Raw genomic sequence first — 23,708 nt, forward strand, 5'->3', positions numbered from 1 at the left:
ACTGGTACAGTAGACCATACTACTGGTCCAGTCAGTACTATTGGTGGCTGCAGCTCCCAACTGCTTGACAAACCTGGCAAAAGTTCCTCCAAAAGCTGCCCTTGAGCCCACCCAAGAAAGGTTCTGGTACCATGGGTAACACAAATACACACAATACTCCCCCAAGAAAGGCTCCCCAGCAGGTACCAGGAGATGTTGCCAGACTCTTCTGGGAAATGTCCTGTAGCAAACAAGTGGGTGCTTCTGCTCAGTTCAGAACTAAGAGCCATAGATGTCTACCCCCTCCATGACTCAGCCCCACCACCAAGAGCAAGGCAGCTGCTCTGTTCTGTGCCCAACCTGACAGAATTGGGTCACCCATGAATGATTCTGCATCAGGTTCCCCAGGAACATGTGGTGTGCTGAAGGGTGAGAGGCAGCTTCCGTCTGTCTATGCTACTGAACTGTGCCTAGGCACAGCAGGTTGCTGAGCTCTGCTCTGTGCTACCACACTGCTAAAATCTCTCCCTGCTGCCATCAGCACCTCTCCACAAGATGCTGGCAACTGCTCACGTCTGAACAGCTGGGGTGGATCGGTCTATGCCAACACCCTTAAGAAGGCACATTGCCAATGCTGGGTCCAAGCACTCCCACTCAAGCTAGAGATGGGGAATGCACAAGCAAAGCCCTACCCTGATCACTACTTGGGATATATTCATTAGCTTTCAAACTCTCTTTCAGAAGCCAGAATCTGGGCGCATGCTGATGTGTCTATCTCCCCCAAGCTACGCACTGAACAAAGTAACAGCTCTAGAGTCATTTCCTCCGCTGTTTTCACATGCCAAAAAGAATTTCACACCTTTCAAGCTGCAGGTGAAAATGTTACATTCCCATGTGAACTGTACAAGCCATTTATAAAGATCTGTCTCAGGATAAACTAGAATCTATGGAGTGTTTTTATCCTTCCATATGGCAACTTTCTCCATGAGTCCTCAAACTTTAAGCTATAATCACTCAGGAAAACACTTACAGAAAACTTCAGTGTTAAATTCATTACTTATGGCTGTTCAACAGCCAATTTTCCCTTGTGCAAACCCTTACTATTCAATTTGTCATCCTGGAGGAGATTAGAGATCACACTGATTTCTCCTTTCCATAGCATTATGGCAGGAAGAACTCCTCCCAGCAAACACCAAAAAACATTTCCTGCACACCCCATTGGGTTCTCCAGGCTGCAGCTGGTGCATTCAGGCAACACCATGGCTGCTCTGGACACAGTGGCTGAAAGTTCAGTGAAAATCACCTGCCCCCGGTACTTGCAAGGCTTTTTGGCCAGGTTTTTCAGCCCACATTCTGCAGGGATGTGCTAGACACCCACCAACATCTGTCTTACTGCAGAGACATCAGGTTCTGCCACACTCCTCCTCCTCTGTCCTAACTCACCAGGTGCTTTGCTACTTAACTGCTGCTCATTTTCAGGAAGCACATTAATCCAGAGCTGGCAATCATTCATCACAGACCAAAGTACAGCCAGTAAATGTTGTCTCTATGGCTCACTGTGCAGTTATATTTACTGGCACATGTGGTCAGTGCCGTGAGGAGTGTTTTGGTACCTTCTCAATGATCTTTGCCATGTATTCCGTGCACTGGTCCTCCAGCCGGGTCAGCTGGAACAGCTTTGCGATCCTCCAGATGCTGATGATGTTGTCCTCATCAAGGATCTGAGCCAAGGTCCTGCCACAAAGGCGCTTCAGCCCAGGCAGCAGGTACATGTCTGCCACACACAGCACGTCATAGGCGTTCTCTGGGGACAGCTGGCAATGGAAAGAGAATTACTGTCCAGTCCTAAGCACATTACTTGTCTCTGGAAAACTCCAGTGTTGTTTGGCCTGTTACTGGACAAGTGTTAACTATGGAGAGGCAGGAGCTCAATCTTTCAGGCTTGGTCTCCCACTCAGTTAACACCACAAAGGAGTTCAAAGTACAGCAGGAAGTTTCTCATGCTGCAGGTAACTCCTCTAGCTAAGCACTAGGCAGTGCTGGAACACTGAAGTGTACTGGAGAGCTGCTGCTAAATGTTCAGTGTGGAAGTGGAAGGTGGTAGCTTTCACCAGAACTACTTCAAAGAGAAACAGAACAGGCTGGCAGGACAGAGAACTTTCTCCCTGTATTTTTCCTTCCATTTTGTACTGCTGGACTTGCATTTTGTGAAAAATGTACAAAATTCTCCAAGTTCCTTCCTCAAACTGGCTCTGCTAATTCAACCAGCACAACTTCCCTGGCACAGGGATACACCGAAGGACAGAAAATTGCACCCAAAATAAACTGTAGGTAAGACACAACTAAGTAAGGAACAGATTTTGCACATCGAATACTACCAGAGCTCTAACTGACATTCAAACTGAACCAAATTCATGCACCAGATGCTCAAATTTAAACTGTTGTGAATGGCCTTTAACACTTGCAGGCTCTTGAGTTAGAGAACCACCTTCCCATTTCCCTCTTGGGTACTTGCAAGGGATCTGAGGACAATAAATGCTGTAGATAATGCTGGAGACACCACCTACAACTTCACCCAGCTCTTCCCCCTGGCCAGGGAAATCCTATTTTAGTCAGCCATCTACGTCACTAACCTGGAACTAGAGCCTCTCTGTTCCTGCTAATGCGAATTGCAAAGAGCACAGTTACCCACATCCATTTTTACAGTGGCTCTACAGGATGCAGCATGCCCTGGCTGTGGAGGAGGCAAAGCCACTTGCATTTAAGGCGTAAGCCACACTGGTCTGGATTGAGAAATGGTAACTGGTGCAGCGTGGTCCACTGCTCTGATAACTAGTCAACAGCAAACACACTGCTGTCCACATCCACACATGTGGTTGCTCACTCTGACAACCACAAATGGCTGATTATTTCTTCCCCCACAGCTGTCTGCACCCATGTGTGGAGAGAGCTCACAGCAAGTGTCTCAGCTGTGTAACACCCTGCAGCAGCTGTGCAGAAGAATGCAAGAGGCACACCATGAGGGCTGTATGCACAAGGGTGTAACAAAGCTCTTGGGGTTATCAAGTGCTGCTTTGTCCCCTCATAAGCTCCAGGAACCTCAGGAGTTGGAGGTGTTTGAGTCAGTAGTATTGATGGCTGCAGCTCCCAACTGCCTGACAAACGTTCCTCCAAAAGCTGCCCTTGAGCCCACCCAAGTATTCAGATCAGCAACTTCTCTTTGTGCCTGGAACCCTTTACGTCCTCTGCACACACTCTTCCGCCTAACTGCAAACACTGTCACTACTACATGGCAGAAAGACATCATAAATCCTTTGGAAAAAGAAACCTGGAATTGGGAGTGTGGATACTTGGCTGGAGAAGCACAGGACAAGGAGAACACTCCACATGTAAGTGTGGAACTTGAGCTATATTCTTGCCTTCCTGACCATTTTTCCTGCTGTTTTCTCATGACAGACAAACTCTCTGCAAAGCTCATATCTTGATTGCTCAGTTTGAAACCCAAGCTATGCACCATTCTGCACACATGAGCAAGATCCTTTCAACTCCTACACACTGCTGTTGGTCTGTCCAAACAGGGCAGCTGAGGCACCCTCAGCAGGCAATAGCTGCTTGGGAAACTTCCTTCCTGCGAGTCATCACGAGGAGAGCAAGTAGAATGGAGAGGTGCATGGGAACAGGGTCACACTGCAGTGCAGTCACAAGGTCAGGAGGATCTTCATAACCCCAAGCAGTTTCTTTCCCTCTCTGCCTGCCCTTTCAGCTTGTGGCTGAAGGAAGAGAGCAGACAAGTGAATGATCTGCTCTCTGGCATACCAATGGCAATTCTGCCCTTGCTGCCAGCTAAACACATCTCTCCTTACTGCTTCCCAGAAGCAAACAGCTCAGCAGAAACAAGGTCACAGCTGTGTGCACTCTGCATGTGGCACCTAACCCAGAGCACAAATACTGCTTGGGAGAAGTGACACTGGCAGGGGGGAACTAATGCCAGAATGTGTTCTGGGATCTCGTAGCGAGACCTGCTGAAAGCATTTGCCGCAAAACCAAAGCAGGAAACTAATTAAACACTGAGATTTGCTGCACTTTCCGTTAGGCTGAAAACTAGGTGGGTTAGGGCCATTTTGTTACTGCCTGCAATACTGAGCACAGCACAGCGTTGGTCTCCCAGTGGAACCTTTGCCCATCCCAGCAATAAATAACAGTGGAAATAATGACTTGCTACAAATGGAAAAGTAGGCTACGATGCCAAGAGTAAATAAGCAGAATCTCTCAACCTTTCCAACATCTCCAAATGTGTTCAATCTGCCATCTACTGGCAGCTACTCCCCTTATCCTTCCACAGAGCCCAAGAGGGAAATCTGCAAAGCCCTGCATTTATCACATCAATAAACAACATGCAACCTCATTTCCAGATTTTTATTATGAGATAAAAGACTAGGGATTTGCTTCCTGAACGTCATGCACACAAACTAGATGCCTGCCTGGCACAATGTGGGCTCCTGAGACAAAAGTGAGGTAGCAGAGTAGGGCAGTAGCATTTAGTAACACACACACACACCATGTCTGCTCCAGATGCTGTGGAAAAACACTGCAGAAAACACCTCAGAGCTAACCAACACAGAAGGAAAGGCTCCATTGCTGCCCTCACCTCTGTATCATCACTGTAGATGTAGTAGAGGACCCGTATGAAGATGTCTTCTGAGATGTTGTGGAGAGTCACCACAGGGATGCTGGGCTGTGTCTGTAGCTCCTCACTCTCACTGAAATGGTCTTCAAGGAGGGCTTTGAAATAATCACTGCGACCACAGAAAAATGCCTGGAGAGGGAAGAAAAACCAAAACAATAGCATCTTGCTCACTGCACCAAACCAAAGGGCACTACCAACCAGCTGTCTGAGCAGCTCAAAGATATTTCAAAAGTTCTAACGCTCTAACTCTGATTCTCCCTCTATTTTGAAGCTACATCAACATTTTTCCATACCTTCTTTCCATCCATGCCTGCCCTCAGAACCAAAAACACAATCTGTAAACTTAAGAGATTCAGAAGTAGCACAGCATCAGGGCAGGAGCTTGAGTTGAGGTTGGATCTCAAAATCCATTCTTACTGCTGTTCACTTGCAGATCCAACATTCCCCTCTCCACACACTGAACTGACAACATAGCAGCAGGAGACTTTGCAGCTGTGAATGCTGCAGCCCAAGATATAAATTTATCTCCTCACCTCTGCAAGAAAGGCAAGGTTTGCTGCTCTGTTAAATGCTTTTAATGTAGTTTTCCAGCTGCAATAAGACTTTTGGTTTTCCAGATGATGAGGTAACACTTCTGCAGAGTGTATCCAGCACAGGAGGACTGGGGAACACAGGTAGACTAGACTCAGGGTGAAAAGGGAGAAGGAAGTATAGCACAAGCACATACCTTATGGCACAAGAAGTTGTAATCTTCCACCCGGAAACACACATCAGGACAACTGTTAAAGTTGTCAGTGCTGTCAAAGGGCAACTCCCCAAAACCAACCTAGGAAAAGAAACCAGAACACCCTACATTGAACATCTGTGCTTTAAACACAATCAGGGTCCCAAGTCTGGGTTTCTTGGTCTTCCCAGAAACTACCATCCATCTATTCCCTCAGCCCAGTGCAGAGCACCAGAGACACTCTGAACACAGGTTTCTGTATGAGGAACTGAAGAACTTGCACTCCTGATAGAGATATTCCTGGTACAAGTTACAGCTGTCTCTTTTATCCATGGAAATTTCCTGACCCTCCATACACCTCTGGAAAGCATTTCTGTGCCATCTAACACAGGAGATAACTAAGTGGAGGCAAAGTTTACTTCATGTAGTAGGTATCATAAGCATACTAGAGCTTAGGACTCACCTTTACTGTGAGGATGTAGGAACATATAGATTACATTGATGCAATACAGCAGTTTGAAATGGTTTGGCTACAATTACTGCCTCACTTGAATAATCCAACACTGCTAAAACACATTTCAGATTTCTGAATTGACTTGCAGCCAAAGATAGTGCTGTTGCAGTATTAATACTCTAGCAAATTATTTTAACACCAACACACCTCCACCCAGTCCCACATGCCAACAATGGCAGCACACACCAAAAAAAAAAATATCTGTTTGCCTTATGTTATTTTAAAGTGACATGTCCAAACATTTTCACTTGCACCTTATCTATATACAGGGTAATTCAGTTGTAAAAAGAAAACCAGTTTATATTCAGAGTCATGTAAAACTCTGGAACCAAACTTTCCCCTGGTTCTTGCCCCTAAGCTACCTTGGCCCAGGAGTTTATTCCTGAAAAAATCCAGGAAAATCCCAAGTTTGCATATGGGAAAACCCTGGGCTGACCACGAAGACTAGTCTCACAATTGCAAACTACCTATGTACCATTTCCAACCAGTCTGCCTCCATCCTGACTGAAAGCACTGACTTTCATCTTTACTGAGGAGCCAGATGACTCCTCCCTCCTGAGCTAAACAAAGAGACAGGCTGCAGCACACTGGGTTGGTGCTCTTCCAAGTTTGCATATGGGAAAACCCTGGGCTGACCACGAAGACTAGTCTCACAATTGCAAACTACCTATGTACCATTTCCAACCAGTCTGCCTCCATCCTGACTGAAAGCACTGACTTTCATCTTTACTGAGGAGCCAGATGACTCCTCCCTCCTGAGCTAAACAAAGAGACAGGCTGCAGCACACTGGGTTGGTGCTCTTGGCCAAGCTCAACTCACATGCAGGGAGGTTTCTCACAAAATAGGTTCTCAGATGTGACAAGGCACAGAGCTGGCAAAAGCTCACACCACCACTGAACCTGGGAATCCAGACCCATTTACCAAGCTCTTTGTCTGCCCACAGCAACACTTGGCAGCTTCTGATTCCTCATCACAGGAGATGCCCAGTGACATTCAAATCATGCACATGGCTGTCACAGTAATGCTGCCCCTCCACAGCACCACTCTCCTTTGAATCCTGCCCTACTGGGCAGCTCCCGTTCCAGAAGAGTCGCAACAATTCAAGGAATGCTGCCCACCTGATCTATCACCCGCTTTTCAACCGGCTGCAACACAAAGGGCACCTCCAGCACTGAAGATGAGATCAGAAAATGGCCCAACTGTAGATTCCCCAGGCTGCTATTTCACTCTTATCTGTGTCTCATGTTTCAAGGCTTTGGTCCTTGGGATCTGTAGCTGCACTCACTCTGTGGCAACACATTACAAACATCAGTATCATAATCCAACTGCCTGGTCTGCTTGCCTTGCTGCTACCCCTGCCCTATGCCCATAGCTTCCCTGTCCTCTCCTAGAAATTCTGACACGACTCTGAAGGCTACGTATTTGCAGGCAGATCACAGGTAAAACAAACCTAGAAACAGGCTTTGATAAGGTCCCACTCCGTGGCACAGAAATTTTAATTGAGACAAACTCCACACCTCCTATGTGCATCCTTTCTTTGCCCTCCTTTTGTTTTTCAAAGGTTTTTCCTCTGTAAGGAATCCATCCCACCGGAATGCACATGGGAGTTTTATTTGCCTCGGAGTTTGTCTCCTGAATTACAAACTCCTCCAAGTTCAATTTCCTGCTTCCAGCCTTGCCTGGTCCCCACTCTGATGCTCCAATTTACAAGGTCATTTCCAATTCCTGCTACAAAAGCAGGTTCATGTCTTTGTCTCTCCCATTCAGCATGAAGTGGCTTTGCAGAATTTTCCCTTTTACTCCCCTTTTAAATCTCTACTACTTCTACTCTCCTCCCTTGTCATGCTTGAAGAATTTAATCTCTCTTTCAGAATCTCCCTGCAGAAAATTGGCTTATTCCTCCCACCACCCCCATCCACACAACCTCCTTCACATGCCTCTGTCCAGGCAAGACACAGCTGCCAAAGTCAAGTGTGCTGTCCAGGAAGCACTAGGAACACAGTCTTGCCTCTGAGGTGCAAACATATTCACAGTAACTCATTCACCACATAGAAATATTCTATATTTCTATAGCATAAGACTTCTTGAACATTCACAGGATCTTCCAGCCATCACATGTGGAAAACTAAGTCTTTGCTGCTACAAATTTCCTATCAGAGCTTAAACAGAAATGCTGCTGGAGGCAAAAACATACAAAACAAATCATTGGCAATAATTTGCACCTTGGCCAGATTATCTCAGCAAGAAAACTGGAAATAAATTACAATACAAAATACAGGGGTTAGTGATCCAAGAGAAGATTAGTAGCTCATAACCAGATGCAACTGGACTGAATATAAAAAAAAATTAAATTGGAAGCATGTTGTAAAAAGTTCAGTTAAATGCCTCTGCCAGACAGGCAAATATAACTGCCATGGACAATCACAGTACAGAGGAGCAGAGTCAGACAAGATGGAACCCATATACTCAGGTCAAACTGTTCTTCCTGTGTATTACAACATTCAGTATTACCCCAGAAGTGACAAATAGTCACTTTTTTTGGAGTCACACCAAATGTCAATACGGATGAAAAGAACAGTATTCATTTCATGGCAAGCTCTGATGCTTTTAAGTCGGATTTCATCTTGGTTTGGAACATAAGATCTCAGTTAAAAGGCAATGAAAAACCAGCTACAAAGGAAATGATGTGCCTACAGTCTCATATACTGCAAACTCTGGGGTCTCTAATTCAGAGGTCACCTGGCAGACACAAGATGAAGAGCCAAGCAGGCAAGCAAGCAGTGGAAAGCCACATGGTTTTTGACAGTTGTCTGGCTTTTGATGGTATTTTACTTGTATCTGTCACTGCTAAATTTTATTGCAACAAGCCAAGGAAGCAGCTGTTGTGGTCAGAAAAATCCCGGCCAGTATCACTTTAAAACAAAACAGAGACAACAACCACACTTTTAAAAGCAAACACTGAAGAAAAAGGCTTTCAAGTATAAACAGGAAAGAGAAACAAGATACCAGAATTGTAAATGTGTTAAAGATTTAAAAAAATAGATAGTTCTCACTCAAAAAAATAATGAACTGCGATTGAATATCAAATGTTCATTATCATAGTATTACTGACTTATGAGATTTAGATGCACAGTTTCCTGTACCATAGAAATATCAAAGACATTACATGTAGATTATCTGTTTATATTGGAACAGAAAGCTGCATACACCCCCATTTCACATAATATGACATTACAGGTCATGCAGCAGCTTAGAATGTCTCTTGCCAAATACTGGAAATGCTGGCTTTTATCCAGAACCAAATACCTATTTTGTTCTGCATAGGCTGAAAAAAAAGAGCATGTTTCTCTTGAGGACATGGATGTTTTTATGTGACTATTCAGTTGTCCCCAACATAGTTTGTATACTATCCCTTGGATGGCCACAAACTCAGCAAGAATGAGGATGTGCAATTTCTGTCCCAGAACAAAGATGCCTATTTCACAGAATATAACAATTAGGATGAGCTGTAAATGACATCAGGATGGAGAGCATTGTTCATATATTCTTTGTAAGCTAACAAAAGAAAGAAGTACCTAGGGAGTAAAAATGAGCTTTTTTTAGAATTTATCAGGCTTGAACAAAGCACCCATGTTTGTGCTTCTCTAGTGAGCAGGCATGTGCCCATGCCCTCTTCACTTTTACAGCCATAACAAGTCTAATACCACCTTTGTTCTGGTCCATGAATACAGCAAGAAAACCACAGCTCAATTTGCAGTGCTGTCAGACAATGACATCATTCCAAGTTTCCTATTTTCCTTTCAGCTCCTATTCTACATGAAAGAATAAAAGGGAAGTGTTTCTAACCCTTGAGAAGAACATCTTAACCCAACAAGAGCATGCCATCAAGGTCTGAAAACAAGCAATCAAAGAGAAAGTATTCTTTTTATTTGTGAAGTGGCTTAAATTTTATGTAAGTCTCACTGTTTTGAGGTTCATGATCACTTTTAATTCCTGAGGAGGGAAATCTGAGGCTTACTTATAGTTATCACCTCTCTTTAGAGCCTGCAAACTACACAAAAGCATACTGAAAGCCACAAATAAATGTACAGTTGTTTGGAGGAGACAGGTTATGTAGGAAAGACTTCTGCATTGGTAGTTATTAACCTGATAGAAAAACCCTCCCTCTATAGAGAAGTATGTCTGACAAAAGCCAGCACAAAACATGTTGGCTTATTAGGGTAAGAAAGCTTATCCATGTACACACATTCTGCACAGGACAGGTGCATTTTGTAGGGGAAAGAAAGAAAACAGGCAACAAACTTTGCTACATCACTCACTCATACAGACTGTGCACACAGCAGCCACCTAAAATGAGTCCGTGTTATTAAATTCAGTGGTTGATATGAGAAAGAGGAAAGAGAAAGGATATAGAGAAAAGAAAGATATATCTGCTGATATTAAAGCAAACACCAGATGCAGAAAGAAAGAAGACCAATAGTATTTATCCTGTTCTCCTGCAGCTGGGAGAGATCCATATATATGATCCTAACTAATAATACTGATGGTATTTTAACACAGTGATCATCCACCTGGTAGGCTATCTCTGAGAGTAAAGACGTAGTGAGGAAAAACAGATCTATTGCCAGTCAAGTTAAATTCACTTCAGAGAGACTCACATTTCTACTGGAAGTATTTTCAGGGTTTGAAAGCATTTGACTACTGCAGAGTGTCAGTTCCTAGCAAGCAAGCTCAGCAAGCTGTCTTCCACCTATATGTCCTTTCAGGTATCAATGCCTACTGCTAAAACATCTCTGACTCTCAAGAAGGACGGCAGAGAGAAGAGCTGGGGGCCAACTCTTGTCCCGTTGTAGCCAATGAGGAAATCCCCACCAACCACATGGAAAGGGTTTTATTTACCAAGATCCCTGCTGGGGGGAGCGCAAAATCCAAGGGGAAGGACCAGCACCTCTCATTAAACAATGTTACAGCATTTACAAGCAATAAAAGCCTTTCAGCACTGGGAGCACGAGCAAACAAGCAAGCACTAAACTCTAAGTGGTAAGAGTGTGGCTGAACACATGAGCAGACATCCCCAGCCCCACAGAGAGCAGAACAAGTGTAAATGCTCCGTACCCGCAGTTCGGCTGGCAGGGCGCAGTCTGCCAGAAGAGCCAAATCTTCCTGCAGCCGGCAGTTACCTGTGGGCTCAATCGTCAGCACTTTCACACAGGTCCCTGGCTTGGAAGAGACTGCAAGAAGCAAAAAAAAGCAGAGATGCCTAAATTCCTCTACAAACATTCTCTTCCATTTAGATAAGACACACTAGGAAAACTAGTATTATTTGCTGCAAAACACACAGGATTCTTCTACGTGAACACACGTTCGGCAGCCCTCAGTACAGCTGGACAGCAAGGCTAGAATAGGCTCCACGCATTGCTGTCTCTCCTCTAACCTCCACTTTATTCCTTATGCTGGAGTATCAACTGTGAAAAACACAAAGTTGTCACAGGCATATTTCAAGCCCAACTCACTCTTTGTAATCCACGTCATCAACATCAACATCAGCTGCTCTGATCCCTGTAGGAGCCACTCATACACTGCCTTCCCCATCTGACCACCCCCTACCTAAGTGTCACCTAAGGTGAAACCCATCCCAAGGAGTTTTTAGTTAAAATTAGTCTGCCTCCATATCTCTGCTCTGTCATGTGCTCTCATGGTTCTCATTTCAGCTGTGCCATCCTAACTTCACTGCAGGGAACAAAGGGATTTATGCTTGTTTAGCTAGTAAGTTCTGTGTATGTTAAGTCTGTTCTCTATCTGAAGATCTCCAAAGCACAAAGACCCACAAAGCAACTGACTCCTGAGTGTGCCTGTGTTCTTTGCAAATGCTAAATAAGCATCACTACCACCAAAGAGCTCAAATAAGCCATTCAGAGATGGCAACTTCATTTGCCTTTTTCAGACCTAGTGTGTCTTCCTGTCTTGCCCTATCAGCCTACACAATAAAACAATCCAATAAAGCGAAACCAAAACACACATACTGTAGTGGTCTTGCTATCACCAAAGTTGCTATGAAACTCACAGAAGCCAACCGTAACTTCAAGCAAGCGGCAGCACAAAGCACACCCAGCTATTGTGTTATGATATTGCTGCCAGCACAGCCTTTCCTCTTTCTGGCCATCTCACTCCTGCAGCTCACCTCCTTAGGTTTGTTTCTAGCTCAGCATGGTTTGGGGTAAGGGCTGGAACACGTAAGACATTCAAGAGTCCCTGGCATATAGAGAAGCATGTGAAGAAACACAGAGCACCCCTGGAAAATGCAGAGTTGTGATGAGGAAGGCTTGAGATCCTGCTGGGAGCCAGAGAGATGCAGAGTTAGCGCCAAAGCATTCCAAAGAATTTCTGACAGGTATGATTCACTGCATTAAAACTTGCAGGTGAATCAGCCACCTTGAGACCTCATTTTTCCTGACATTTTGCAGAGCTTTACATGAGCTTCATCAGATGACTCCATTGGGTGGTGGGCGAAACAGGACTACGATGTGCCACAAAACAAGTTCTCCGCCCCTTCCTTCACATCACTGCTGCACCCTTCAGATACACCACCACTGTACCTCCGAATAGGCTGCATATCCCAGAAGGATTACTGGAAAGGGAAGGATAATCTACCAGTACAAAATAGTCAGGTACCATGATTGCTACACACAAAGCTCACCAGCAAGGAGACAGGCTGTCCTATTAGCACAAAACACTACCCTCAGATACATGACTTACAGGGTAAATAGGCCAAGAGAAGACCTGGCACCAACACAAACCAGACTGAGTGCATCTTCTCGAAGAGCTCTGTCCACTTACAGTCCAGCGTGAGAGAAGGAAATTTCTCACTGTGCAATTAGAAATTCTTTGTGACAGAGAGAATAATTTGTATTTCTGCAGTGCTTATTATAACAGTCACCAAATCAGTCAGGCTCTGTTAGTGCTAATAGACCCAGCAAGTTTTAAGCAGTAGTCAAGGCAAAGAGTTCTTCTCTTGGGATCCACAGAGCATCTGTGCACTTTCACAGTGACACAAAAGGACAGTGATTTGTCTGAGAAGCAAATCTATTCAGACACTGCATCTCTCAAATCCAGGAGCACAGCATTTGGTATCACACACAACTCTTCCCTAACAGAGACAACGAAAAGCAAAGTGGTGAAATAAGAATAAGCTGTTGGCTGCAAGCAAGCAGCAGGGACCATCACCTTGTGCAAGCAAGAGGAATGAAGGGGTTTCTGAAAAAAGCAACATAAACAATGCAAGGAGGTAGAGGGAATTACCCAATTATGGTTGAGAATGGAGGATTTTGTCTTTCTTCTCAGTCTAGCCTAGCTGTATTGCACCTACCAATTCATCAGCTGCCTTGGTTTTACTGCTCAATATTTCTTTGCAGTCTTCTGTTTAAACTGAACCAATGCACCACAAAACACAGAAGAGCCAAAAAACAACCCACCAAACTCCCAAACTCTTCTAAATGATGCCACACTCAGATTCATTCTCCTCCCAATGCCACAACTAGCTATAACCACGGATTCTGTACATCCAGTGTCTCTGCTATAAGGCAAGCATCAACGACCTTGCTCTCACCTTTTTTGCCCTAAAACTTACCAAAATAACTGCAGAACATTTATTTTCTAATACATACACTTCTAAATGAGGATTATGGCATAATCTGGACAAATTGTTTGAGCTCTTCCAAACACTGCAATAGTTTTTGCTTGCTAAAGCCACAACATACATGTGGGGGAAAACAGGCAAGCCTTCACACCCAAGCTTATCTCAGGTGCAACAGAAGGCACTGGGTCATCCCCTTCAGGGTTTTCCTGAACTACTGTCTGTGCATGCCAAGATACTAAGTGCCTTTGAAATGCTGATTAAGTCTAGATAATGAGATTGCAATTATCCAGTGGAGCTGCAGAGGCTTGAGTTCATGTTGTTTTCACTTCACAATACAGATGCAAAACATTACCCAGCTCTGCAGACCAGAAGCAGATGTCTACTCCACAGAAAGCACTTTGAACAGGCAGAGACTCCTAATGTACTTGAAGGAATAGCAATGCTTTGTCAAATGCCAGACATGACATGATCTAAGATCTTGCCCAGTTTTTAACTTCTAGAACTCCTATATATATTACTTTCTGCAGAATCAAGTTTTCCTGGCTTCCACATGAGATCTGATTAAGAAACAAACTTTCAACAGACCTATCAGCAGTTCTGCCTAGTACTTCCATCAGTGCTTTACACCAGCCATTGATTATGCCATCTGTCAGGCCTTAGAAATGAAGAACTGTTCCTATCCCAAAGAACACAGAAATTAAATGATCTGTCTGATTCCATCCAGGAACTTTGTATTACATTTCCAAGTGGAGCTTGTATCTGCAACTCTCAACTAACCTAAAACTTTACTTCATCATTTTCCATTTTAAACCCCACCAAGGAGTCAGCTTTTTTGCAGTTCACAAATTTAAGCACTTTATTTTCCTCCCACCATGTAATATGACATTTTAACTACACGAATTAAGGCAGAATGGTCACCTCCAGGGTCTCAGCTAGACCCTAGGAGAAAAAGCTAAAAAGGGAAAAAAACCTATCTCCAGCATCTCACCGGGTTACTCTAATAACAAAAGATGCCATGAGATAATTTTGTTACCTTATTGTCCGAATGGTTTTTATTTTATATGCATTCATCACTCACTTAATATAAACTGATATCTTACACATTTTGTGGCAAGAAACCAAGAAATGCAGTCCTCATCTCTTCAGATCCACGTATTTGTGTTTACATGGCAGAAGTAAGACATGATACAGCTGCCTGGTCTACATGGGAACAGCTGTACTGTGGTAACCTCCTACTCCCCCCTATCCCACCCCCAAACAACTGTACATGCCTAAGGGGAGACATACACATGGTAATATCTTCCATGTGATTTGCAGATGAGGAATTTCTTGAGCCAGAAGTATTCTCTCTCTTAAGCCCTGCAACTTCAGGAGGCTGAACAATCACAACTCATAATTCAAAAGGGAAAGGCAGAATAGTTATACCCTCACCACTTAGCTCAAGGAAGAAGATGATACTGACTTTAAAGCTACAGATGAGTTTCTTCTCAAACCAAAGTGAACTTGACTGAAGCAAAGGAGTTAACTCGGAGCACGGAATGAGAATCAGGTGTTTTCAGCCTGAAGGTTTTGTTACCCGATAACTTTTTTACTTCATGACTAACACCACTTTGCCCTACTTGTGCTGTTTTGATTCTTCTTCACGTGCCCTTTAGCTTGAGCTAAGGAAATGAATGATAAACTCTATATGTTGGTTTTCATGCAATAAACTTATGTCACGATTAGATCACAAGCTATTTGGATAACAAAAAGTCCTTAAATAGAGGATTGTGTCATTTAAGTTTTGGCACATCCGTGTGTTATATATACACACATGCTTTCATACAACACTTTTTTAAAAGCAGAGAAGTGTTTATCTCCCCTTTACACCCATTTTGGGCCAACTTTACGTTGGTTAAGGGTCAGATGAATGCAGAAAAGGACTTTTAACTGCACATATTTTATATCTCCAGGGGTTATAAACAAGCTCTTTGCTGAAAGACACTTCCCAATATACCCCACTGTGCTCCAGTGAATGCCAGGCAACCACAGCAAAGTCCTGCTGCCATGGCTGCTCTACTATAATGAAAATATCCAATATAAATTATAAACATGCATGTGTCAGAAACCACTACAGCTGCCCTACAGAGAGGCCATGACTGAAAACGATCATGCAAACATGGGAATTCCAAAACAGAATCATTTTCTGAAAGCCCCAAGGATACCATGAAACAATCACCATCACACTTTCCTGCTTCTCCCTGAAAGGGCACACAGGCACAGCAAAGACAACAGTAAGTAAAATGCTTACCAAATTCATAAACTTTTTTACATTTGGTCTCCAAATCATCTATGAGGTCCTGCAGCCGACACTGCTTGGCTAATCTCTTGCAGTCACTTACATATTCTACATCGATATCAAGACGACCTGTCAAGAAGAAATGCAGTCAGATCTTTGAACCCATAGGACTTAGGTGTAAAAATGGCAAAAATTAAGGATTGAGGACTCAATGGCACAGAAATTCAGTAATTAGATATACTGCCTCATTTTCCAGCATCTAGTAACAACTCAGTCCTGGCAGCTAAGGCTTGGTACCCCAACACTCACCACTTACATCGATCAGTTTGGCATTTAATTCACATTCTCTCTTTCCAGGGTCTACCCTAATAGCTTCATTCAAGAGTCCAAAGACCAAACAGGCTATTGAAAACATGGCTAATTCCCTCAGAAAAATAAAAAATAGCAGCCCAACAGCAGCAGGCATGACTGCCACCGCTGGCTAGCCGGCTTTGGGTAAGAAAAGGCTTTAGGCTCCTAAGTTGTCATCCCAGAAACTTTTACAATCACTGAAAACAAGGCAAGGAACATTTTTGAACACATTGGACTGGAGAGGGGAAGCCTTGAAGACAAGTTATTTTCTGGCACCACCTTCTGGCCTGAGATAGTTCAGCACTTCGCATGCTTACAATACAACACTGGGCATTTTCAGAGAAGGTTTAGGATCAACTTCTGTTCAGAAAAAATACTAGAAAGTAGTCAAAGCACTAAGCATACATTGCTCAAGTTTGCCAGACTGAAAAGGTCCTATGTGGGAACTTGGCTTTTCACCACCTCAGGGGACTGTTATATCAGACGACAGATTTACCTTCCTTAAATTAAAAATACATTCTCCAAATCCACCCAACCAGTCAACCTAAGCTGATTTTGGTTTCCATTGACTGCACAGTTACTGGCAGGACAAAGAACAGACAAAAGGTACAAATAACTTGGAAGGGCTGGGGATTGCTCACATTCTTCCCTTCTGCCAGCAGAGAGAATGTGTTGCCAACTCATGCACCCAAACATGGCTAAGTGCAAGCCTGTGCCACTCAAACAGTGGCACAGCTTCCCACCAGCCAAACACACATACACTAGACAACAAGTCATTTACCTGTGTATAGATACTGCAGAAGAGCACCAAAGGCTGCTGGATTAATCTAAAATCAAACATGACAAAGTTACCTTTAGAATTCTCAGGAACTTAACAAGCTGGAAACATGGTCCTGAACAAGTCAAAAAACCCCCATTGAAATAACAACCCACACTCCACACCCAGTTTCTTTGCTCCTCACATAACTACTGCTGTCCACCTAGCTTACTCAGCCCTTTACTGTATCAACTGACACTAATCCCCCAAGTGCCTCAGGGGACAGGACCTGAGTAATAAAGGTGCTCCAAAGACCTGGTTGTAATATAGGCTCTGTAAAACACAGGTTTTCACTGGTCACAAACGTTTCCACCACTTCATAATTTGAGAGGAAAGATGTGTTCTTGTACAAAGAGAAAGGAAAGCAATGTCCTGAGAAACTGGAAGTATGTTTGCCATGAGAGGCTTTGCACAGCCACAGTCAAGTTACAGAAACGTGTGCCAGAGTATTGGTGATTAATGGGTGGAATGCACTTACGGCCTATTTAGTTCTTGCTGCAAAGGCAACAAAAGAGATTCAATTAGTGCCAATTATGGAGGTGATGTCTTCACCACAGACCACCTGTCCACCAGGAATTAGACAGACTCAACTCATGCCACAGAGGGGTCGTGACGCAGCTGTCAGATGGTAACAGCTACCTACTACAGCAATTCATTAGGATATGTTTGAGCCCATGACAGAGGGAACAAAGGGAGAGTATGTACTCTGCAGCCTTTTGTTATCTGAATAAGATGCTATTTTACTACATAAAGTGCCTCCACAAGCCCTTCTCCTTGACTAGAGTCTTTCTGAGCTCCAGGAGCTATTGACTGTGTGAGTTAACCCTCAAACTGTCCTTCCTACTCACTTTTCTCACCCAGCTGGAACAGGAAAAGAGAGGAAAGAACTCAAAGCACAGCCTTGCTCACCAGTGGATGCTTCAACACAATCATGTTTTTCCCCTTCCATTTGGTCTCAAACACCTCCGCAAAGTAGGCGCTGCGAGCGCTGAGAATACAACGATGGGCACAGAAGGATTTGCCATGAACAATGAAAACAATGTCACTTTGGTAACCCTGCTCCAGCAACCTGTGAGGAACAGAGAGTGGGGAAATTCATCGCAGGAGAAAGGAAAGAATGGAGTGAAGCTAGTGGGGAACATGGTACAATTAGGCCTAAATGAACGAGTACCTCCAGGCACTGCAGCTGTCCCTGCCCAGAGAAGGCCAGCACAAGGGCTGCCACACACTAGACTGATCTCTCACTCCCTTTGGTAACTCCAAGAAGTTTCATTAATGCAAGAGGGAGGCTGGAGAACAAAACCTTCCTGCCTTAGGTGAACACCCGAATGCCGGGAGCAGACTTTAAAGCGGAACTAGTTGCCCCCAAACACATCTCCAATAGGTAATCCTGCTTTTAAATTGTCAGATGACAAAAAAAGTCTTTCAGAAGGCCCCATTACAAAGTAAGGTGCAACTTTCCTGCTCTCTGGGCACTGTCAGTGTGCATGCTTTAACCATGCAGCAAATAGAAGAGGACTTGGTGTCATCCACTCTCAGAAGAAGGAAGGATGTGACAGACATGCAATGCAGGCAATTACCACATCAGAGGTGAAGCCTTGTTTACGACTGCATGCCCAGACTCTCATTCTTTAAAAGGAAAAAACGAAGATTGCTACTTCCAGAGTTTACAGCAACCACCAGTGCTTTCTAATGATCATCACCCTTTGCATATAAATGCTTGCAAACATCCCCAAGAGGTCAAATCAGAGGGACATCAGGCATCGTACTCCTTCTAGAAAGCAGGACTGGTGCACAGAAAGGTGTGGGATCACACATAGAGGTGATGTCAGAGCAATGTCTTGAATGCTGATCTCAATCTCCTGCCACTAGAACATCCTTCCTACTAGTGTCTTGCCCAAAACCAAACAGAGGCATTAGGTGTTTATGTTTTGCCCCCCTACTGTTACCCTTTGTTTCAATTTTAACAGAAGGTCTGCTTGGAACAAGAGAACTTGAAACTGCTTTCATGTGTGAGCATGTCTGAGCCACAAAGTCACTAGGGCAGTGGTAAATCACCCTGCAAAATTCTATGCCCTGAAAGGCAGAATCTGATTATACTCAATTAAAAGTTTTCTTCCTCCCCTTCTTCCCCACAGCTTCAGAAATTAGGGCTCCGTAGTATTGGGAAGATTGTCAAACCTTTCTAGCACTTACTAGCTCTCCAATTTTGAAGATACAATTGTTGAAATCTTGTTGTGTGAGGTTTTTTAAAGTCAGTTCAATGGGAAATAAAAAGAAAAAAAAATCCAAGTCTGTGTAATAACATCAGAACTATCAAAGTAGAGAAACAGCAAGATTGACACTATTCCTCTACTCCTTAGCAAGTCAGGCTTCTTCTCAAGCTCTAGGCAAAGACTACAATGTGTAACAGGCAATTTTCAGGAGTATCTTAAAATTAACAAATTTTAATGAACAAAAAGAAATAACTGAGCCCTGTCACTGTGAGTCAGTTTGAGGCTTCTTAAACTGGTCTATTTCACAAATGAGAAACCTATTATCAGTGTTGAAAACCTCAGCATGGAGGCTATAGCACCTTCAGGCCTGAAACTTAATTTCAGTTGACATATTATCCTTAACAGCTGATGGGGTTTTAGTGATCTGCTTTAGGCTTGACAGCCAAGGATGACAGCTTAATGCTTCTGCATTATAAAGACCAGCTTTCTGTTGGCTCCGGAGTCTGCATGCACAAATACCTGGAAATCATCTCTTAGGGCACAAAAGAACATCCCTTAGGAAACTCCGTGTACCCAGGAACGAGACAGGGCACTGATCAGTTGCCGCTTAAAGCTGCCCTTAACAGAGAGCTCGAATATCCAGGTTAACAGGCAGGGAAGGATGCCAGAATGCTCTGCACATGCCTCATCTACTTACCGCTGCAGGAAGACATCATAGTAGTCTCTCTTCATGCACTTTGCTGTGATCTGTTTGTACTCCTTCAGCAGACGTCGGATGGCATCACTCAAAGCTCCATACAGACAACGTTCCCCATCAAAAGTGTTTGCCTCACATTTTGCTCCTGCAAAACGACCACAGGTATGTCCCAGTAGGCAAAGTTAAATCCTTCCCAAGTGTCTCCAGATGGCTGCTAAATGAGTATGACTTCTGGCTGGTGCATGTTTCAGTGTGATTCTCTATGCTGCTGAGCATATTTACAAAAACTAATCTCCTTTCACCTGTGTACAACTCAACACTGTTCTCCCACAGCCAAATTCTCGTTTAAACTGGCCCTGGTAATAAGCCTCAGCACAGATCCAGCAGTGTCCTGGGAAGATGAACCTCACTGTTCAGAGTGTGATCGCTTATTGGACTATTAACAGCTTCTCCTAATAAGCATTTCTGCTTTGCGTAAGACAAGAGATGCCTCTAAGTTAGACTCTGCTAGAGACTTGGAGGGCATCTGCATTTTGTTATTTTAAGATTACACAACTAACTTTTGAGATCTGTCTCTGCAATCTGGTTGCTCTACCAGACCACCACCACTGCCTAAGGGATTTTGGGTGCTGGGAACCAAATGGGCAGGCACTTGGCCTGGAGAAGTTGTCTTGCTTTGTCTGAGATGAGCAACAGCCCTTGCATTTCACCTGCAAGTCCTGTTTATAAAGCCAGGCCATCAGAAGAGTACAAGAAAGTTTTACAAAGACAACTAATTCTTCATATAAAGTGTAATTCTTACATCAGCATACTCCCAACAACAATGCACCCTCACAATGCTGTGATTTCAGAAAGTTGTGCTGCCTTGAGCCATCACAGAAAACTTCCCTTTCTGTGCATGTTCAAGATTTCAAGCAAATCAAGAAATTCCAAGCAATTTCAAGAACCAAGTTCAGGCAGCAAATGGCCTGCAAAAGGGACCACAAAAGTGTGTCTAGGGCTCCCACTGTATCCTGAGATAGCTGATCAGATGGTTGGTTGTAACAGAAGTTTCCACAAAGGACACGTAGAAGGATATCCAATCCCAATGGACCAGTATGGAGAAAGATAATGCATCCATAATCAGGGCACTTTTGCTCACCATTGGCCAGAAGATAGCGTACAAGCTCCTCATGTCCACAGAGGCAAGCATAATACCTGACAACAACAAGAGAAAGAAAATGAGATGCAGTAGGAAGCAAAATTCAGTGTTCAGGCACAGCACTGCATGCAGACTGCAGCACTGAGCATCCCTGGGAAGCTTAGAAGATGACTCCTCATAGGAGTGAGGAAGTGCTACCAAATAGCACAGAAGGCTGATGCCAGCAACAGACTAAGCAGGATCTGTTCCCAGCACTCCTAGGCACTGCAAGGAGATCTCAAGGTCCCAGTCTGGGTTCAGTATTTTCTGTTGCACCACCAGCTGCCAAATCTATCCTCATTTTAATGGAGATCATTTCATGGGCGCTCAGCAATTCCACTGAATTCTCAAAAACACTCCTTGCTTCCTTCTGTTGTCAGTCTGACTGCTGCAGGCTATGATAAGGACATAACAGCACCTGCACTGCACGTACAGCAAATCCACCCGTTTAAGTCCTACTTACAATAAGTTTTGCTTTCTCTTTCAGTTTAAGCCTTTCATGATTCTCTTTCAAAAGAGCCTCAAACTGTCCTACATGCTAGAAGAATCCTGTAACGTGTATTGCAGCAGCAAAATGTTAGTCTACCTTTGCTTTGGGAAGTTATCTGAATTCTAAATATATTAGAGATATCTAAATGCACCTTGGACTTGGTATGTGGGGAGGTAAAACTCTCACTCCCTGCTCCTCAGCACCTGCGTGGGGATTCCTCATTACCTACTGCATGTTCTCAGCATTGCCAGACAGACTGTGCTCCCACACTCACTTTGCATTTCACCAAGCCAAACCTTCACCTGAAAAGAAATGCTAGAATGCCACAGACTTTGATGGGGAAATAGCCTAATATAGCGAGGAAGAGAGTGCTTAATCCAGGTAATTTGGCCACAAAACAAACCACACTTCTGAGTATCACTACAGAAAGTGTCAGTCAGATGGGGAGACAAAGACATATTTAGCACAGCACCCACAGAGAAGCAGAACTATGTAGCAAAAACTCTCTAAAAGCAGAACCTGGGACATTTTGTAACAGATGCAGAGAGAGCAAAGGAGCCCTGAAAGCCCTCCCCCCAGCCCAGCCAGCACTCCAGGCTGCAGCACTCACAGGGGTGTACTGTCCCATTTATCACGGACATTAATTTCCACATCTCGCTGCTCAAGAAGGTATCTGGAAGAAAAGGGAGAGCAAAGTTATAACTTCATGCAGCTGCTCACTCAGTCACATTCTCCTCTTTCAAAAGATGTAACTTTGAGTTCATACAGTAACTTCCAAAGGTATGCCAGGATCCTGCATTGGATTTGGGGAGCTTTCAGCTGTGGCTGAAAGGGCAGCAGTCAAATCTTCAACCCAAAGAACATGTTCTGCAGCATGGCCTGGCAGCTCCCTTCAATCGTAAGTGGTGCACATAGGAAGAGTGGAATTGCAACCATCTCCAGCTGACCCCCAACAGGGCAGAGATCACAAGAGAAGCCTGAGCAGTTCAGCAGTACCTTCACATTCCCCCACAATGCTCACAGCCTGGACCCTTGCAAATAGGTGGCCAATTTTACAAGGCAAGACTGGACTCCAATCTTGCTTGTGGCTTTTCCTGCCACTCCAGACTGCTCTTCATTCCTGACACTTCCTTGTCCTGCACACTTAGGCTAGATCAAATGCTCACAACACTCCATCTCAGGCATTTCTAGAAGCCAGCCTTGGCCTTGCAGACAAATCTCCTACACAGCCTGGCTCTTGTTACTGCCTATCCATAACTACTGCAACAATCACCTCTGCTAAAGACACAGAAAAGTCTCTCTCATCCTTCACAAAGATTCTCAAGTTTTAGTTTTAATTGCCCACCACATCAGTCCTCCCTTTCACTCTCTTCATCTTTCCTGTCTCAACCTTCAGGTTCCTCTGACCACATTAAAAATCCCAAGCAACTTGGCTTCTTTCTACTCAGTCCCATGTGGCCAATTAGTCCTCCTGCTTTGACAGCATTCCCAGGCCAATCATTTCTCCATTATCACTTCTATACTGGTCATCTTAAACCTCTGCAAGGCCACCCCAAGGCCCCTCCTGCAGTAAACCTGCAACTTACTGCTTGCAATGATTTAATCTAACATGATTACAACGGATAACAATGTTCCCCAGACCTCATCTATCTGCCCACTTATCCCTCATTAGAGAGCACCTTAAAACAGAGGCTCCTGATTATCTGGAAAGCTCCACAGGTTGGGAGCTGGAAGAATCAAGTAGGATAAAAAGGTGAAGAACAGTTTTAGATTCAAATCACAACATACAGGAGAAGAGTCTGCTGTAAACCCTGAGCCTTTTGCACTACAACATCCATTCACCCTGCAGACAAGCCCATCTGTCTCCGGATTCTATCTCTCTGCAGCTAAGCTGTGCTGCTTCGTTCCTGATTCTAACTCTCTGCAGCTAAGCTGTGCTGCTTCGACATGAGCAAGGAGACTTGACTTGACCTGAAATTTAGCATCCCAGTATTTCTCCAAGAAAATCCCACAGCCTAAACACTTCCACGAAGGTAGCTTCCCAGTGATCTAGCTTCCTACCAACCCAAACACCACCTCCAAGAGCAGAGAAAGAGCAGCAAAAGAGAGGAGACTCATACAAGGACATGTCACCGGCA

General features: G+C 44.1%; 1 protein-coding gene across 1 annotated transcript in view; it reads right to left on the reverse strand.

Annotated features, from left to right (window-relative positions):
- ABTB1 (ankyrin repeat and BTB (POZ) domain containing 1) overlaps positions 1 to 22,239 on the reverse strand; it is a 22,944-nt gene extending 705 nt beyond the window's left edge. Inside the window, 10 exon segments of the mRNA XM_009081707.1 lie at positions 1,593 to 1,793; positions 4,628 to 4,795; positions 5,394 to 5,492; positions 11,021 to 11,136; positions 15,832 to 15,948; positions 16,952 to 16,997; positions 17,897 to 18,056; positions 19,901 to 20,045; positions 21,042 to 21,097; positions 22,181 to 22,239. Of these exon segments, the coding sequence (XP_009079955.1) occupies positions 1,593 to 1,793; positions 4,628 to 4,795; positions 5,394 to 5,492; positions 11,021 to 11,136; positions 15,832 to 15,948; positions 16,952 to 16,997; positions 17,897 to 18,056; positions 19,901 to 19,935 (942 nt within the window). The 5' untranslated portion in view covers positions 19,936 to 20,045; positions 21,042 to 21,097; positions 22,181 to 22,239.
- Between the last annotated feature and the right edge of the window lie 1,469 nt (positions 22,240 to 23,708).

The sequence above is a fragment of the Acanthisitta chloris genome, unplaced genomic scaffold, assembly GCF_000695815.1.
Source record: "Acanthisitta chloris isolate BGI_N310 unplaced genomic scaffold, ASM69581v1 scaffold23729, whole genome shotgun sequence".
NCBI lineage: Eukaryota > Metazoa > Chordata > Aves > Passeriformes > Acanthisittidae > Acanthisitta > Acanthisitta chloris.